General features: G+C 45.4%; 2 protein-coding genes across 3 annotated transcripts; both read right to left on the minus strand.

The window, feature by feature from the left end:
• Window positions 1-771: 771 nt before the first annotated feature.
• On the minus strand, window positions 772-8,530 carry stim2a (tromal interaction molecule 2a). Of its 2 annotated transcripts, none has more exons than XM_084687924.1 (12): window positions 7,681-8,530; window positions 6,948-7,078; window positions 6,097-6,208; window positions 5,836-5,947; window positions 5,579-5,694; window positions 5,303-5,480; window positions 5,050-5,227; window positions 4,695-4,856; window positions 4,483-4,583; window positions 3,748-3,983; window positions 3,372-3,543; window positions 772-3,042 (listed from the first exon to the last, which is right to left on the minus strand). In XM_084687924.1, exons 1-12 carry the CDS (start codon window positions 7,817-7,819, stop codon window positions 1,686-1,688), a joined length of 2,994 nt encoding a protein of 997 aa, XP_084544050.1. In that variant the 5' UTR covers window positions 7,820-8,530; the 3' UTR covers window positions 772-1,685. The 2 variants fall into 2 exon arrangements, with proteins under 2 accessions (XP_084544050.1, XP_084544049.1); XM_084687923.1 differs by having other exon boundaries at window positions 3,357-3,543; window positions 7,681-8,529.
• A 725-nt stretch (window positions 8,531-9,255) lies between these two features.
• On the minus strand, window positions 9,256-15,693 carry rbpja (recombination signal binding protein for immunoglobulin kappa J region a). The gene is made up of 11 exons (XM_084687928.1): window positions 15,549-15,693; window positions 14,881-14,919; window positions 14,590-14,685; window positions 14,293-14,458; window positions 13,844-14,018; window positions 13,465-13,602; window positions 13,117-13,229; window positions 12,856-12,996; window positions 12,380-12,535; window positions 12,191-12,294; window positions 9,256-12,070 (listed from the first exon to the last, which is right to left on the minus strand). The coding sequence occupies exons 1-11, from the start codon at window positions 15,566-15,568 to the stop codon at window positions 11,719-11,721; spliced, it is 1,500 nt and encodes a 499-aa protein (XP_084544054.1). The 5' UTR covers window positions 15,569-15,693; the 3' UTR covers window positions 9,256-11,718.
• Window positions 15,694-15,893: the final 200 nt, after the last annotated feature.

A 15,893-nucleotide genomic window follows, 5' to 3' on the forward strand; every position in this document is an offset into this window, starting at 1 on the left:
TGCCATGATTTTAAAAATAAGTTACCCATAGTGGCTAATCCTTCTCCTAAATCCCACAGTAATGGCAAAGGTTGATGAGATTGGCTGCTAAGACAAACAGTATAAATAAGTATTCCAACAAACTCTGCAAAAACAGAATTTGATTACACTGGAAAATGCTCTTTTAAATGTTATTTAATGTATTGTTTTGTTATTGTATTAATTGTTCTTTTTTTGGCATAAGTCATTGTTAGGCTGGTTTATTTGCATTACAATTATACTTTAAGTTATAACTATAAGTTTCAGGCATGTAACACTTTCCTCTTCAGGTGGTGCATTTCGTGGCAAGGAGGTATCTGTTCTGTACATCCCAGCGTCAAATGATTCTTACTGTACACTGAGGGGACTAATATGAGTAACAAGAGTAAGTTTCAGTCATGGAACACTTTCCTAGTCAGAGTTAGCAGGGGGTGCATTTCCTAGCAAGAAAGAATACAAGCCTGCCATGAAATGTACCCCCCTCTATTGTCTGTTCTGTATATCCCAGCATCAGATGATTCTAAGCAGAGTAAGTTTAAGGCGTGTAACACCTTCCTAGTCAGGAAAAGGAAGAATGTGGTAACTCTACAGATTTGATAGGTTGTGGCTAACTGCACGGTTGTGGTTAAATCTCTCTTTGTCTTCCTATCAGGGTGCTACTTATTGCCTGTACTGCAACACAACACTTCTATTATTTTATCATACAATTCTGAGGACAAGAAAAAAGGAAAAATAACAAATCCACACTGCGGGTAAATCTATCAACATTTATTTCAATATGAATCCAACAATATGTCAACAAGTCACAATACATGATTAACTGACTCCCATTTCAATAAATAAAACAGTGCATTTCCTTTTCCTTCCAGGACCTTCAAGAGAAACCAGTTTGTCAGAAAACAAAATATGTCACTATATATGAGAACAAATGCATTTAAAAAAGATTATCAAATTATTTATCAATTCAATGTCAATCAGATTTGAAAGAAACTGCCTTAGGTTACCAATGTTGTCCCTTAACAATTAAACAACAAAAAAACAACAGCAATGACTTTCCATCAAAATAAACAAATAGTTACAAATAAAAAATAATTAAAATTAAGTTAATCTTTTTTGCATCCATTCAAATGACATACTTTTAAGAATCTCCTTCGGTAAAGATTGGTGAAGCTTTTAATAACACATCTTAGAAACTATTCAAATGTCGTGAAACCCAAAATACTTAAAACTTCTCTTCCAAACTCTGCTGTTTGGATTACACAGAAAAACCTAAACAGATTTGAACAGGAGAATGTTCAGTCTACTTAATGTAAACAAAGTGTAGCAAAACACAAGCTTTAAGCTAAAAATACCACCTATCATCCTTCTGCTTAAGACTTCATCACAAAGACGACAATTAATCAATATTATATAAAATGGTATTATATAAAAAAATTCCTGAAAAGAAACCTAAAAGCAGTCAGGCAAAGAGAAAGAGTCCCAACAAACAGAGCCAGTGTCTGGAAAAAACGTCCTGAAAATGAATGTTAAAGAGGGGGAAAAAAGACTTGAGATGTTGTCATGTTTTCTAAAAGTTTTTCTTTCCTGCAAGTCTCCCTCACAAAGGAGGTTCCAACCCTCAGGACACTTCCTGTTTAAATAAAGTGTTTGAAAGAGATGGTAAAGTGTCAGAGTTTCTGAAGGCCTCCTTGTGGTGGCCGGTCAGAGGCAGAATCCTTCTTTTTCTTGAACAGATTTTTCAGTTTGGACGTCTTCTTACTCTTCTCCTTGTCCTTAGGCTTCCCCTCCCTCCCTGAGGGAGGGGGGTTGTGAGGGGTGGCAGCCACACCTAGTGCTGTCAGGTCTTCCTCTCCTGCTTTCAGGCTTTCGGTCAACATTGGGGCCGTGGCAATAAGCTCATCTGCGCCGGTTGGGGTTGTAGTGGTTGGCATGGAAACACATTTCTCCAGGATCCCGTCATATACAAGCCGGCTCAAAGGTTCGGTGGGTGGTTTCCATGATGACACCGAGGTTAAGGTAAGGTCAGGCTGTGCCATTCGCCCAGGCGAGGAGCCTGACTCCTGAACCACAAACTCCTCCCTTGATATCCTCCGTTTGGGCAATTCCAGGACAACGTCCACCCTGTCCCTGGAGATCTTCCCAGGAGACGTGTCTACAGAGATGTCAATCATGTCTCTGGGAATCCTCCTCCGACTTAAGGTTGCAGGCATGTCAAGTTCATCTCTAGAGATCCTCCTAGCAGCAGAGGAGTCCATAGAGAAGTCTGGCATCTCTCTGGACAACAAACGAGAAGACGTGTCTATGAGAATTTCCATCTTGTCCCTTGGAAGCATTTTCCTTGAGAGTGACTCAGTTGAGAACTCAAGTTCCTCCCTGGAAGTCTTTCTAACCGGGATGCTAATAGGGTCCATCATTTTGTCCTTGGCAATTACTCTCATGGAAGTATCTGAAGATCCATCTTTGTCCCTTATTAACTTCCTAAAACCTGTGTCCATGGACACCCCCATAGATTCTCTAGAAATCCTTCTGAAAGTGCCATCCAATAAACACTCCTCCTGCTGCAACCAGCTGTCCATGGATCCCCCCATGGACTCCCTTGAGAACTTGTTGCTCCCCATCTTGGTAGAAGCTTCTCGTTCTTCTCTGAGCATCTTTCTGTTGGTGGAGTCCATAGAAACCTCAAATGCATCTCTAAAGGTCTTCTTGGAAAGGATGTCTACGGAGGGCTCCCACTTGTCCTTGGGCATCCTCAGTGAGGCTGTGTCTGCTGTGGCGTCCATCTTGTCTCTCTGCGTCTTTCCGACGGCGGCTCCAACCTCCTCTCTGGGGGACATGCAGATGGGAGGTTCCACTGTAGGTTCCGGTTCCTCTCTGGAGGTCTTCCTCACAGGGGCGTCATCAAACATATCTGCCTCGTCATGGTAGATCTTGCAAGGGGCGGAATCAACAGATGCACTCGGGAAAATCTTGCCAACAGGGGGCGAAGTCATGAAGTCGGCATCTGTGAACATTTCCTGAGGCTCTCTATAAAAAAAGAGGGATAGAAGACGGCCAGAGAGAAGGGAGGAGAGAGAGAGAGAGAGAGCGAGCGAGCGAGCGAGCGAGAGACAGCGAGAGAGAAATAAAGGATCAAGAGAAACAAAGTAGTGGAAAACCAGGGTGAATGACCGGGAAGGAGTGAAGAGAAAGAGATCCAATGTGAGAAAGAGAAAGAGGAAAAATAGAACAATGAAGGAGAAAAAGAGAAAGTTAGACATTCCATTTCAGTGTAACACAACATTGAGTATCCAATCAAACATTACAAGCCTAAGGACTGGAGATACCAGCCAATGACGTACTGTCTCAGCTGAGACCTTATCAGTTTAGTGGCCTCCTCCTCCTCAAAGCAGGGGAGCGGGGCATGACTGGGCAGTAGTAGGTCAGGGTCGGAGGACATCATGGAGGAAGTCTGGGCAATGAGGCCAGGGCGACGAGACCGGCACACAGTGGAGCCAAGGCTCCGAGGGGAGCGTTTGATGGGAGGAACTGAAGTGGGGAGGGGTCAAGTCTCTCAATGGCAAAACCTTTTTTGTCTTTATATTCATCAATTAAAGTGCATGTACAAATACTAAATTATAACATGAACATGCCTCATCACCACCACCACCATCATCATCATCATCATCATCTGCAGCAGCAGCACAACAACCACTACCATCACCGTCATCCCCACCACCACTAGTTCCCTACCAGGTATCTGAGGGGGGATGGGTGAAGAGTCTTCCGGCAGGTCCTCCACAGAGCTATGGCAGGAGTAGTTCTGCACAGGCACCCGGGACATAACCAAGTTGGCATCAACATAGAGTGTAGCAGTGAGGCTGGCCAGGCCGGTGTTCCTTATGATGGTGAAGCCACACAGACGCTCGATGTGCTGCCAGCGGACCAGCCGTTCTCGAAGACAGGCCGTCACATCTGACAAGGAGTTCCTGAATGGAGGACACAGCAGTGTGTGAGTTATGTATGGGATTCATGCTCTCTCTCTCTCTCTCTCTCTCTCTCTCTCTCTCTCTCTCTCTCTCTCTCTCTCTCTCTCTCTCTCTCTCTCTCTCTCTCTCTCTCTCTCTCTCTCTCTCTCTCTCTCTCTCTCTCTCTCTCTCTCTCTCTCTCTCTCTCTCTCTCTCTCTCGCTCTCTCGCTCTCTCGCTCTCTCTCGCTCTCTCGCTCTCTCTCGCTCTCTCGCTCTCTCTCGCTCTCTCGCTCTCTCGCTCTCTCGCTCTCTACTTCTCTATAAAGTTCTATATAATAAATATGATTGTCATTTTCCTTGAGCAATAAAGTATACTGATATGCAAACAGACTATTCATAGGAGTGTCTGTTTGTATGCATGTGTGTGCGTGTGTCTGCATGCGTGTGTGTGTGTTTGCTCATCTGTGACTGTGTGTGTGTGTGTGCTCATCTGTGTTTGTGCTCATGTTTGTGTCTCACTTAGCCTCCATTATCTTTTGGTCCACCTGGTCCAGACAGGAGCTGTGAGCAACATGAAGAGTCCCTAGAACTGAACTCCTCTTCTTTTTGATCTTTTCTGCCTGGACGGAGACAGGCATGCAAATGTATTCTGAATACAGACAGGACATCTATTCCACCATCCATCTGTCCATCCACATTTGTCTCTCCCCCCTCCCTCCCTTCCTCCCTACCTCCTCCTTAGCAACGGCCAGCTGGAGCTCTGCTCTGTGCTTCTTGACATTGTAGTACTGGACCTCCACCTCGTGGGTGAGCTGCAGCCACAGCTGTAGGGCCTCAGGAACCGTCCAACTGGCCAGCATGTCCTTCTCTGCCCTCTTCAATGCTCCCCGCACCTGGACACACACACACACATTCAAACACACACACATTGGCGTTTTGGCACACAAAACAGGCCTTTGTAATTGGTTGAGACTTTGAATACAAAGTACAATCAAAAAGATTTTGAATAGAAGAGCCGACAAACCAACTAAGTATGTGGCTACCGTTCTATTCAGGAAGGGACGGCTGCGGAGTCCATGAGCCTACCTGTTCGAGCTCTTCTTCTGCATATCTCAGGCGGCTTAGTTCGCTGACAGCGCCCGCTCTCAGCTCATAGAGGCGGTGCGCCTCCTCTTGCGCCCCCATGATCTCATCTCTCATCTTCTCCTCCAGGTTCTGCTTCTCCTCCGCCACATTCCTCTTCTCCTCCTGGGCCCGCTCCAATCTGGGGAGGAGGCAGACCTATTAGCCTCACACACACGGACACACACACACACGCGCACACACACTGTGTACTCACTGTTCCTGCAGTTCGCTGAGGTTGAGCTCAGCACTCTGCAGACTCTCCAGGTCTCTCATCATTCTGGAGATGTGTATCTTGCTGGATTTGTTCTGGACCCGGGAAAACCAGCAGCCACCCACTCCCATCATCACTGACACCATCAGCAGCAGGTCCTTCAGCCAGTTATGGGGTGGCCCTGGAAAATGTGAGGGGGCCAGTGGAGAGGCCAGAGTACAATGTTAAATGGTGATAGTGATGTTAATGATAATGGTTTGGGTGTTTGTGTGCTCGTACGTGTAATTGGTCCAAACAGCACAACGTCCAGAGCTTTGATATTGAGTTTCTGTTTGTCTCTCTGGTCAAAGATCTTCAGCTGACCGCTCAGGAATGATGGCTCATTTGCTGCAATCCTTCACACACAGCAACAACACCCACACTGGTTGGATTATGGGACTTGAGGTTTGGGTGTAAACAAATATTTACTACTTTGATCTGATTGAATGCAGTTCTAACGGAATGCTTCTCAGAGGTTGATAATTGGTTGCTCTGACCTGGGGAGGGTGTTCCCATCAACTCTGAACTCTTTGAAGTTCTTCTGGTACTGAGGCAGCTCCACAAAGTCCCTGAGCCAGCTTAGAACATCGTCTTGAGTCCAGTTATGCACTGGAAGAGGGTGAGTGGGAGGGAGAGGAGGGATGGAGAGAGAGCGGGAAGGGGTAGGGGAAGAAAATGGGAAGTTGGAAAGAGATTCACATACTGTAAATACTTTCTAGATACGTACAAACACACACACACACACACACACACAGTACCTTCTGAGGACTTCCAGCATCTCCACAGCTCCTCTACAGTGATGTGCTGATCCTCCCTGTGGAGGTTATTGTGTTTATTGGTCTGCTGTTGTTTCATGTCCTCTATGATGAACTGCAGACGGAAGGAGAGAGAAAGGAAAAGGGAGAGAGGGAGTGAGGGAAGTGGAATGGGGGTGGGGGTCTGTGAACTTTCAAAGTATTGGGTCAAGTGTTATGACTAGACAAGTCCCACTGCTGTCTTTGGAAATCAAATTGGGTGTTTCAAGGTTCAAATACTTTATAGTTTTAGGGGGGACAGAATAGAGTTGTAGTCCATTTGTTCCTTGAGTTTATGAGAGTCCATTGTATCATGGTATTCAATTAATATGACTGAAATGTATTTAAAAGAAATATGAGTGTGTATGTGTATGCGTGAGTATGTGTGTCCACTGTCTTGGAATCCATCCTTGGCTGTAACCAGAGTCTTCATGTGATGGCTATTGGAATTCAGAGCCACTTTTCAGATGGGTGGACCTCTCCCCCCTAGTATCTATGGTAACAGCAACCTGAGCCCCGGGATAATGTAGCCGTAACCACATTCTGGAACGTCCCGACATTCAGTAGTTCTTGATCCAGCACCTCTACCACTCCCACATGTACTGGAGCTACCCACTCTCCTGGTGAAAAGATACTGGCTGCACCACACTGAGACCCACACGCATGACCCACACGCATTCTCACAGACACAAACATCGCACAAGCATGCCTGCTGCTTTCAATGAACCTGGAACATTCCATGAACAGTATACCGGCGCGTTGACCGACCACAGCAGACAAAAAATGATATGAGAGAAGGGGGATACCTCCCATACCTCCACACTCTCCTCCACCTCGATCCCTCCGTCCTTGTCGTCGTCCATCTCCCTGTGGATGTTCCTTAAGGCTTCCAGACTGTAGCGGTCAGACTCGCTCATACAGGGAGGAGTCACCACCACACACGGGTCTACACACGCACAAAGCATCAGTTAGTCGACGAGCAAACAAACAGTTTGTCAATCTGTCAGTAAGTCAGCCGGCCAGTCAGCCAGCCAACCAGTATTGGGAATGCTCTAGGCGAGTTCATAGTCAGTGTATAAACTTTAAACTAGCCTTTCTCTTAAATTCATGCACCTCAGCTCCATGGCCTCACACACAGGTCGAAAGTCATCTCCAAAGCCGACCTCTGCAATACGCACAGGTCTGGGTGTACATCTGAAGTGGGCTGTGTATTCTGAACATAAGATTCATCTGAGATGATTCCCTTAGATTCCTTTCTGACAGATAGGTCTACAAGTGTCCATCCCCAGGATTCTGTCATTTCATTTAAATACCCCCAAACGGATCCCATCACATGGAAAGTGGCTACTAGAGTCTCCCCTACCCTCTGCTGGATCTGTAGTCTTTTTAGCTCTCCAGCACACAATATATTCTAAACATGAAGATAAATATGACAAAAGAAAATCCTGGTTGCGATACAACCATTTGTTTGTGTCCCCAAGAGACCTCGATGAACCCTTGCCAGTGATTTGTCACTTGGCACCTTTTGTCGACGGCGAGGCAACTTACCTTCAGAGTCAAACATTGCTTCTTCATCGGGGTAGGGGAATCGGTAGTGGTTATCACTGTAAACGCTTGCAATCGTGTGCGCGCCCACAAAGAGCACTAAGCGGAGGAAAAAGAGCTGAGCCTGGGATGTGGGCATCATGGCTGGGGCTTTCTAGAGCTGTTGGCCCCGAGGCTGCCGCAGAAGATCCACCAAACAGATGTACACAAACAAACTCCTCTTCAGCGAGTGCAACGCCGTGCGCAACAGTGTCATGCGATCGGTGTCTATTAACGGCACCAATGAGGCAAGATGACGCTAATGATTCAGTTGAGAAACCAAGTATTACGATTAGGAAATGAAAACTGGTGCCATTTGTTAAACGCCACTGTTATAAACTCCTGAGCTCGTTAGGACTCATGTCATCCAGCAAGCTGTCACGCAACCAGATAACTTCATCAGACCTATTGGCCAAAATAGTTGGCAATTCTGAAAATATTGTCCATCATATAATTCCAAAAATACTTCATATGGCAATTTTTGTGTCTGCAACCACCAGATATGGACCAACCCAAAAAATCTAGTATCCAATTACTCGTTTCTACCTAAACTCCAGTGGCATCAACATTAAACTTGTGCTCTGAAGTCCAACATCTTTCAAGACGAACCAAGACATCCAACGGGTTTTAAAAAATGCATGTCGTCGTCTGAGTAGTGCAAACGTGCTTTGCCGATATGTCCTTGTGCTGCGCCTTTCTTAGTTTTTCTTTATAAAGACGTAAACTTTCCGTACTTTTCCATACATCTCTCCCTGTTAACTCTTCTTCCCGTCCAGGGCTTCGCGGCAGTATAGCACAGTTGCGTAAAGCTGTGACGCGATTGCGCGGAACCGGCACACTCACATACAGAGCATGAACGACAGTTGTCCCAACAGCTTGCACAAACACTTTAGAACACGATACGCGTGGTCTACATATCCAGGTCAGATCCGCGTGAGAGACAGTTACCAACTCCAAGAATCCAACGACTTGTACGCGTGTTCGCGGATCTGAGCAGCATCGGGATGGGGTTAGTATTCTGCAGCTGTTGATAGACCTTCTCTAATAACATCTATATCAGGACTGCTAGGAGATGCAGTCAGTTAGAAAAAGTTTTACGAGGCCACATTCCACACACACACACTCATCTGCTCTGCACAGCCTGTCCAGACTCTAGATTAGACAAGGATCTACCTCTCAAACATAGACCATAGAGGCTTAACACACTCTTGCTTTCTCTCTCTCACACAAACACACACACACACTCTCATGGTAACAGAAACACAGTGTCATCTTTCCTCCCTGAGCCCCTCCGAGGAGTCTATAAATAAAGGTAGGGCTGACCTCTATTCTGTCTATTCTGAAGAACATGCACAGGTGACAGGTGTCAATCACTATGCCAGAGGGAGTGTGTGTGTCTGTGTGATCTTGAAGAAGTAGGTTGCCACTGTTTGTAAGGAGTGTGTCTGTTTGTATATTTTGTGGCGTTTATATGAAGTGGTTTTGGAAGCTGTTATAAGCAGATAGACTGATCACAAGAAACACACATAGATCCATATACAGAGGGGCAAACTTCTGCTTTTTTATTACTTGACCTTTCTCTTGCGAATACTGAGACTCACCTTTAGAATGACACTCAAAAGAAAAGACATGAAAGGAGAAAGAAATTAGAAAAAAATGATATACAAAACAATGGCCACTGAATTACCCATCATTGAGTTCTAACAGGAATTAAATGATTCTCTCTCTGACTCTAACGAAAAGCTGCCAGCATGACGACAAAGTTAAAATAAGAAATATTACTTTGGCATTTTAAGAGTATAGTTCTTATTTCCTGTCCTGGTGCTTGTGAGATTCACAGTGTGAAGACTTTATAGTCAGTCAAACAAGAAGACAGTGAGCAGAAGAGAGATGGCAGAGAGAGTGAGCCCCACCATGGATGGGTGAAGCTGGTGACGACCTCACCACCATGTTGAGGTCCAGGACCACACTACCAAGCAGACACATCGCTGGTGTGGAATCTATCCGTTTAAAAACATTTCCTTTGACATGTGACATTGTACACATTGTATATGCTTTTCATGCTGTGAATGCTAACAAGAACAAAATGATCCCTCTTTTCCAAAATACAGGCTGAAGACTTTGTTCATTAAGCCAGTTCTATGAGGGGGTTATTGTATGTTAACTACTCAGTAGACAGCAAGAGGAAGGAGCTAGCAGAGGGAAGAGAGGCCTCTTCTCTTTCTCGTAGGTAGTGGTTTTAAGACAACATGATTCAAAAGACCCCATAGCTTTTGCTCGTCACCCATATCTTAGCTTTTAGCAGTAACTTGCACTGCACATTAGCGTTAGCTTAGCAAGACACAGGTACAGCTAATTTAGTGACTTTAGTTATTTTGACCCTCCTAATGCAAACACATCATCAGACATTAGACAAAGGCTGGGGGTGCTATAGAAGGCTAAAGGCAGACTTGGTGTTTTAAAGCTCTCTGTGAAAGAATTAGGCCCTGGTCCAAAACTGACCATTAGCCCCTTACTCCTTGCTTTAGGAGATGTTAAAAGGTTGGGTGCCAAGCAGAAAGACAGAACTCCTCATGACCTATCAGGGGCCAGGGTGGGAGTAGATCCAACCTGCCTCCACCAATCAGAACATCTTAGTGGCAAAGGGGTGTTGGAGAGGTTAGAGGAATATGTTTGGATTTGGGCATTCACTTATATAACAAAAAGGAAAAATTGATTAGAAAATACAGGCCTTCCTTTCTGAAGGTCTCCCACATACACTGATAGTGTAGAAAACAACATCATAACCGCATATACACTTTCAACAACAAAAAAATGACTGTTGTAAAAAATTATGATAGACAGAAGCGATTGGCCAGAAACAACTAAGGCAGCTATGCAAATAAACACCACTTTGAGGTGTCTCAATAGGCTAAGGGTGTTTCTAGGGCTGTTACCATCAACTATTATGGTATTTGAGTATTGTGCTAATTAATAGATTTTTTAAATTACTTTCAACCCTCCACAGTGGCCGTGAATAGTCCATTGCACTGTGAAGGTCCTCTTTATAATTGTAAGATTAAAAATCTTTAATTATATGTTAGTTACATGATTATGCAGTAATATTACAGCTCTTGAATTTCCAGTGGTAAAATTTGGAAGGCAATATTTTCTCAATTTGTATTATTGTTATTTTCTTATCTGAGTGAATGAACAAATATTCGACTACCAGAACAGTTATTAGTGACAGCCCAAGCTAACAGTTTTCTTTCACCTTCACCTGACCGGAAGAAACAGGAAGTAATGGCAGTGTAGTGGAAGTGTGAGTTTGCTCTCATTCCTCACTACTCTTGTATGTCTGTAAAACTGGAGGAGACAAGGAGAGGAAACCAGTTTAGACAACTTAAGATGCACACATTACTTTCCTACCCCCCTTAAAGACAGAAATGTCTCAAATGCGAGAAGAAAACAAGTAAATCAAATCTATTTGGTAACAAAAGTGTACTTCAATTACTATAAAGTTATAATACAAAAAAGTGAAATTGTACCTCAGCTAAAGCTTATAAAATATCATAAGAATAAAATAATAATATAATAATATTCCTTGGTCCATAGAAACTGTTACCATAATAATGTTTTTTCCCCACACAGGTTTCCCTTGCACACAAGCAGTACATCTTCAAGCCCTCATGTTGGAACATCCTCAATAGAAAAGGTGTGTGGTGAAAGTCGTTCACAAACGACCGTAGTATAAAAAAAAGTTCCTTTTACAAAACAGGCTTTTGTCAAAGTGAGGTGGTTGATGAAAGAAACGTAAGCGAAATCCCTTATGAGTCAAGTCCGACACATCGCTCATTTCCAATAACGGCCACACGCGGGCACCAGAGGCACCAGAAAGATGTTTCAAAGTCTTATGTCTTTTCATCCTTCTTCTCAGCTCAAGTGCTCCTTCAAATGGTCATCAAGTACATAGTCCCATACAGGTCCATTAGCCTCCACACGCACGCACGCACGCACACTCCGTTACGAGGACACCGACATCACCGATGCAGACGACATGCTGCTGGTGGAGCCACTGGTGGCGTAGCCCCCCTGTCCGTCCCCCATGCCCCCCAGCGAGGACGAGGACGAGGGGGAGGAAGACGACGTGGGCGAGGATGAGGAGGTGCTGTGGGCTCTGAGGATGGCGCCGGCCGCGCTGCAGTGGGGCCGTGGGCCCGGCTCGGGGGTGTAGGTGAAGGTGAGGGCGGTGGAGTAGATGATGCCGTCGTTGCGCACCAGCGTGACGGGAACCTGGACGGGCTGGCGGACCCAGCGCCAGCCCTCCCTGAAGGCAGAGATGTCTGGGACCACACACAGCACGCTCTCCCCACACCTGGACACACACGAGAGACCCAATTAGACAGAAACCCAGATGAGGAAAAAAAAAACGGAGATGATTTGAGAGACACGGGACATGTCTCATCTAACCTCTTTGAGCAAAAAACCCACAGACCTGTACATGGTGTCGGCCTCCACATCTCCAAACCAGACTCGTAGTTCAGGGATGAAGTTGTGTCCTGTCAGCTCCAACATGGCCACATCCCCTCCTCCATTCAGCTATGGAACCAACAGACAGCATCAATGTGTGTGTGGGTGTGTGTGTGCGCGTGTGTGTGTGTGTGCGAGTGTTTGAGAGAGCTACCTGCAGACTCTCCACCACAGGGACTGGGGTGACTGGGTTGGGCACCGGGCCCATGCCTTCGTAGAAGGTGTACTCTGCCTTGTCTGTGCTGATGATGGTCCAGGAAGCACCGTCGTTGATCATCTCCTTATTGGTCTCTTTGGGGCAGGGTGTGGCCTGGAAGAGGAGGATGAGTGATGTGCATGTCCATATCAAAATGACTCACTGACCAGTGAAGTCTAACAACGGATGGCTTTGGCCGGACACATAACAATGGGACTGCAGCAGTGTTTACACAGTAATGAGGTCAAAACTTCAGTCAACATCATCACTGCTAGTAGCTCACTGATCGACACAGAGATTATCTCTGTATTTCTGTGTTGGTGTATTTCTATGCGTGTGTGAGTGTGTGCATGCGCAGGTGTGCTGTGTGTGCATGCGGGTGGGTGCGTACATGCGTAAGCTGTGTGTGTGTGTGTGTGTGTGTGTGTGCATACCTGGAACTGGATGATCCTCTCCTGGGAGAGGCAGAGGTACATCCTCTCTGTGTCCTTCAGGTAGAAGGCACACTTGTGGAGCTGGGAAACTGGGTCGTCTGCATCCATCAGAGCGGTCTGCTTGTCCACCTTACGGATCACCTGAACCCACACACACACACACACAAAAGGTCACTCAAGTCATTTGACCTTACAGAAACATGAGAGTAGGATTTAGCTTTGTCCGCCTTCACCCACACACACACAAAGAAGCTTTCTCACCAGTCTGGGCAGGGCCATGCCAGTCACAGAACACACCAGTTTGACTGTCTGGCCATAGTGGATGTAGCCGTCCCTCACCGCAAACTCCTCCCCTTCAGACTCCTCATCATCCACTGGGGGGAGAGAGATAGAGAGGGAGAGGGCAGGGAGAGAAAGAAATAACGGAGAGAGAGAAAGAAAAAAAAATGGTGGCAAAGAGATAATATAACATGGCAGATGTTTTTGTGGTCCAACATTCATCCATATGCTCAACTTTGATGAACACGAAACTCAGGAGGTGGATGCAGAAGTGTTAGGGCTAGTTGAGTGTAATTCCCAGAGTGAAAGGGTTTGTAAAGTGGGACTCACAAAGGTGGATGTGGAAGGCTCCCCACTGCTGAGAGCTGGCGTGGAAGTTGCCTCCTTCTACGTGGAGGTAGCGCGTGCTGACCGTCTGAGAACGCAAGCGGTTAAACAATGCCACCTTGGTCCCCGACGCTATACACACTACAGAGAGAGGGAGAGGGTCAAGAGAAAAACAGAGAGGGGGGAGAGAGACAGTGACGCGTCAAAATGAGAAACTAAAACATTGCACCGTTCCCTTGATCTAGGTATAAAGGAAACCACTGCAGCCAGAAGAATAACCACAATACTGCTCCATCCTGCTAACACAAACAAACACCATCCCTAAGATGGCTATTGTACATGTTCTTTTCAACATGGATTGTGGGCATGTGTTGACACTCACGGTCAGCATTCTTCAGAGACTGTTTCTTTTTGGAAGGTTTGGAGATGACCTTGATTCTCTTGCTCAGGAACATTCCAATGTTGCTGCTGTTGCCGTACAACATCCTAACTGACAGCATGAAGTGCTTTCTCTTGTCTGAGTCACTGATGTACAGGGTCTTGGCTGTGCAGAAATTCTGTCGGCAAGAGAGAGATAAAAAGTGTTGCTGTTGCGTCACGGTGTGTGCTAGTGCGCACGAATCTAACAGAAAGGTGACGACAGAAAGTGCGTGTGAGGATGACGTCATCAGGTGCATTTGTGTGAATACAACACTACGAGGTGTATGATTGTAGCTAAGAATACATTATATTGAATGAAAGAAAGGAGACGGACACTGCCGGAAGCCCTTGATAATTCAGATGTCTTCGAGTATATACGCGGTGGTGTGCATGTGTGTGCGCGCGTGCTACCTTCCCCTCCAGATTGAGCTGCTGCATTTCTTGTTCGCTGTTGCCGATGCCGATAAATGCACAGGGCTGGGCCTCCTGGTCTGAGCAGCCATCTTTCTCCATCTCCTCCCTCTTCTTCTTCCAGCCGCAACCCATCAAATACACACACGGAGGCGGGCAGAAAAACCTGTGTGTGGGGTGGGTCACATGAAGCACACATGAAGAAACTGGCTTGAACACAGCATGCCTACACATGCTTTTTACTATGTAGGGTTTTTTCTCACGCTCTCTGATGCACAACACACGCAACCTACACACCTTTTCTCATTGCCATAAGACTTCTGAGCAACTTTCGCGTGCAGTATGAGTACAGTTTGGTCACCTCTCTCCTTTAGGTAGTTCCTCATAGCCTCTCTGTGGGGAAACCACAAAACCACGATTCCAACAATCACCTGACCAACTAAGACGTTATATTGCTAGTTATACGATGGCCTCAGTTGTGTCACCATTCTTCTCAGAAACATTCAAGAATTTCCAGAACACAAAACAAACAATCACTGTAGTATTGTTCTTTCTTTTGACTGGGAAATTATTGTTTGGAGGTGTTACCTTGTCAGACGTTGAGGTTGAGGTCGCTCGCCAAACTTCCTGCAGAGGAAGTAAACAAAACAAAAACCTTCCTGTATTGAATATGCCACCACTTACTTTCAACACACATGTTTCTTCTTATAAAGCATCATACTGCAGCTCTACTGTCATTATTTCCCCTTAAATGAACAATAATCAGTTATGTAAGAAAAAATATTTTATAGTAAAAGAAGCAGAGTAGTTTCTGCAGCAGGTGGTAATAGAGAGAAGTGGCACATAATTAAAGTACGTGTCTATAAGCTTTGTTTCTTTTCCCAGGACAAGCACGATAACATTTACGACACTTTGTTCCACAACAAATCTCGGGCGGATAATTCCCAAGCCAATAATGATAATTATCTAATATAACAAAGAGATACAGTTACATATATTATTTGAGTCATGTAAAATTATTAGGTAACCTAACTGAGTAATATTATGGAGAAGGGTTGAGATTCGTTGCCGAACTAGTGGCCCAACATTAATACAAAAGTAGCAATATGTGTGGGACAAATTTGGAAAGCGTCCGTAACAACATCAACTAAATTCTTACAGTATAAATACTATAAAGTGGTAACGATCTCTTCAAGCATTTAAACTAAACTTTTTTACTCTTCTTCCTTCATTTTGCTTAGAATTTTAACACTTACCCCGTCACAACGGGCGCCATCTTCCACAGTCTCCAAAAAAGTCCAACAATCGCGAGATCCCACCCTCAACCCCCTACAAAAAGCCAACGGGACAACGGAACTAGACTGAAGGAATAGGCAGAAAGAGAAAGAGGGGGAGGTGTGACGGGGAAAAAGGGGTGAGAACAGGGGGGAGCGACTGACGGAGGGCAGACGCCACAACAACAGGCGTGGGAAAGTTCAAACGTCGCGCGAGAACAGAAAAACTCTCACAATAGACGATAATGGAGTGGGACCCAGCGTATCGCGAGATAGGGTGATACCCTTATAACCTGGTAGGACTTTTTCACAAGGTTCTAAACTGTA

Source organism: Hypomesus nipponensis, chromosome 22 (genome assembly GCF_054491055.1).
Source record: "Hypomesus nipponensis isolate SF chromosome 22, ASM5449105v1, whole genome shotgun sequence".
Classification (NCBI taxonomy): Eukaryota; Metazoa; Chordata; class Actinopteri; order Osmeriformes; family Osmeridae; genus Hypomesus; species Hypomesus nipponensis.

Excerpts from the sequence above, each read along its gene's own strand:
- rbpja (XM_084687928.1), bottom strand. The coding sequence starts at position 15,568 with ATGGCGCCCGTTGTGACGGG. Across the intron at positions 14,920-15,548 it reads ATGGCGCCCGTTGTGACGGG|GAAGTTTGGCGAGCGACCTC; the intron begins GTAAGTGTTAAA and ends CTTCCTCTGCAG. Across the intron at positions 12,536-12,855 it reads AGAGGATCATCCAGTTCCAG|GCCACACCCTGCCCCAAAGA; the intron begins GTATGCACACAC and ends CTCCTCTTCCAG.
- stim2a (XM_084687923.1), bottom strand. The coding sequence starts at position 7,819 with ATGATGCCCACATCCCAGGCTCAGCTCTTTTTCCTCCGCTTAGTGCTC. Across the intron at positions 5,948-6,096 it reads ATGCTGGAAGTCCTCAGAAG|TGCATAACTGGACTCAAGAC; the intron begins GTACTGTGTGTG and ends ACCCTCTTCCAG. Across the intron at positions 4,857-5,049 it reads CAGAAGAAGAGCTCGAACAG|GTGCGGGGAGCATTGAAGAG; the intron begins GTAGGCTCATGG and ends GTGTGTGTCCAG.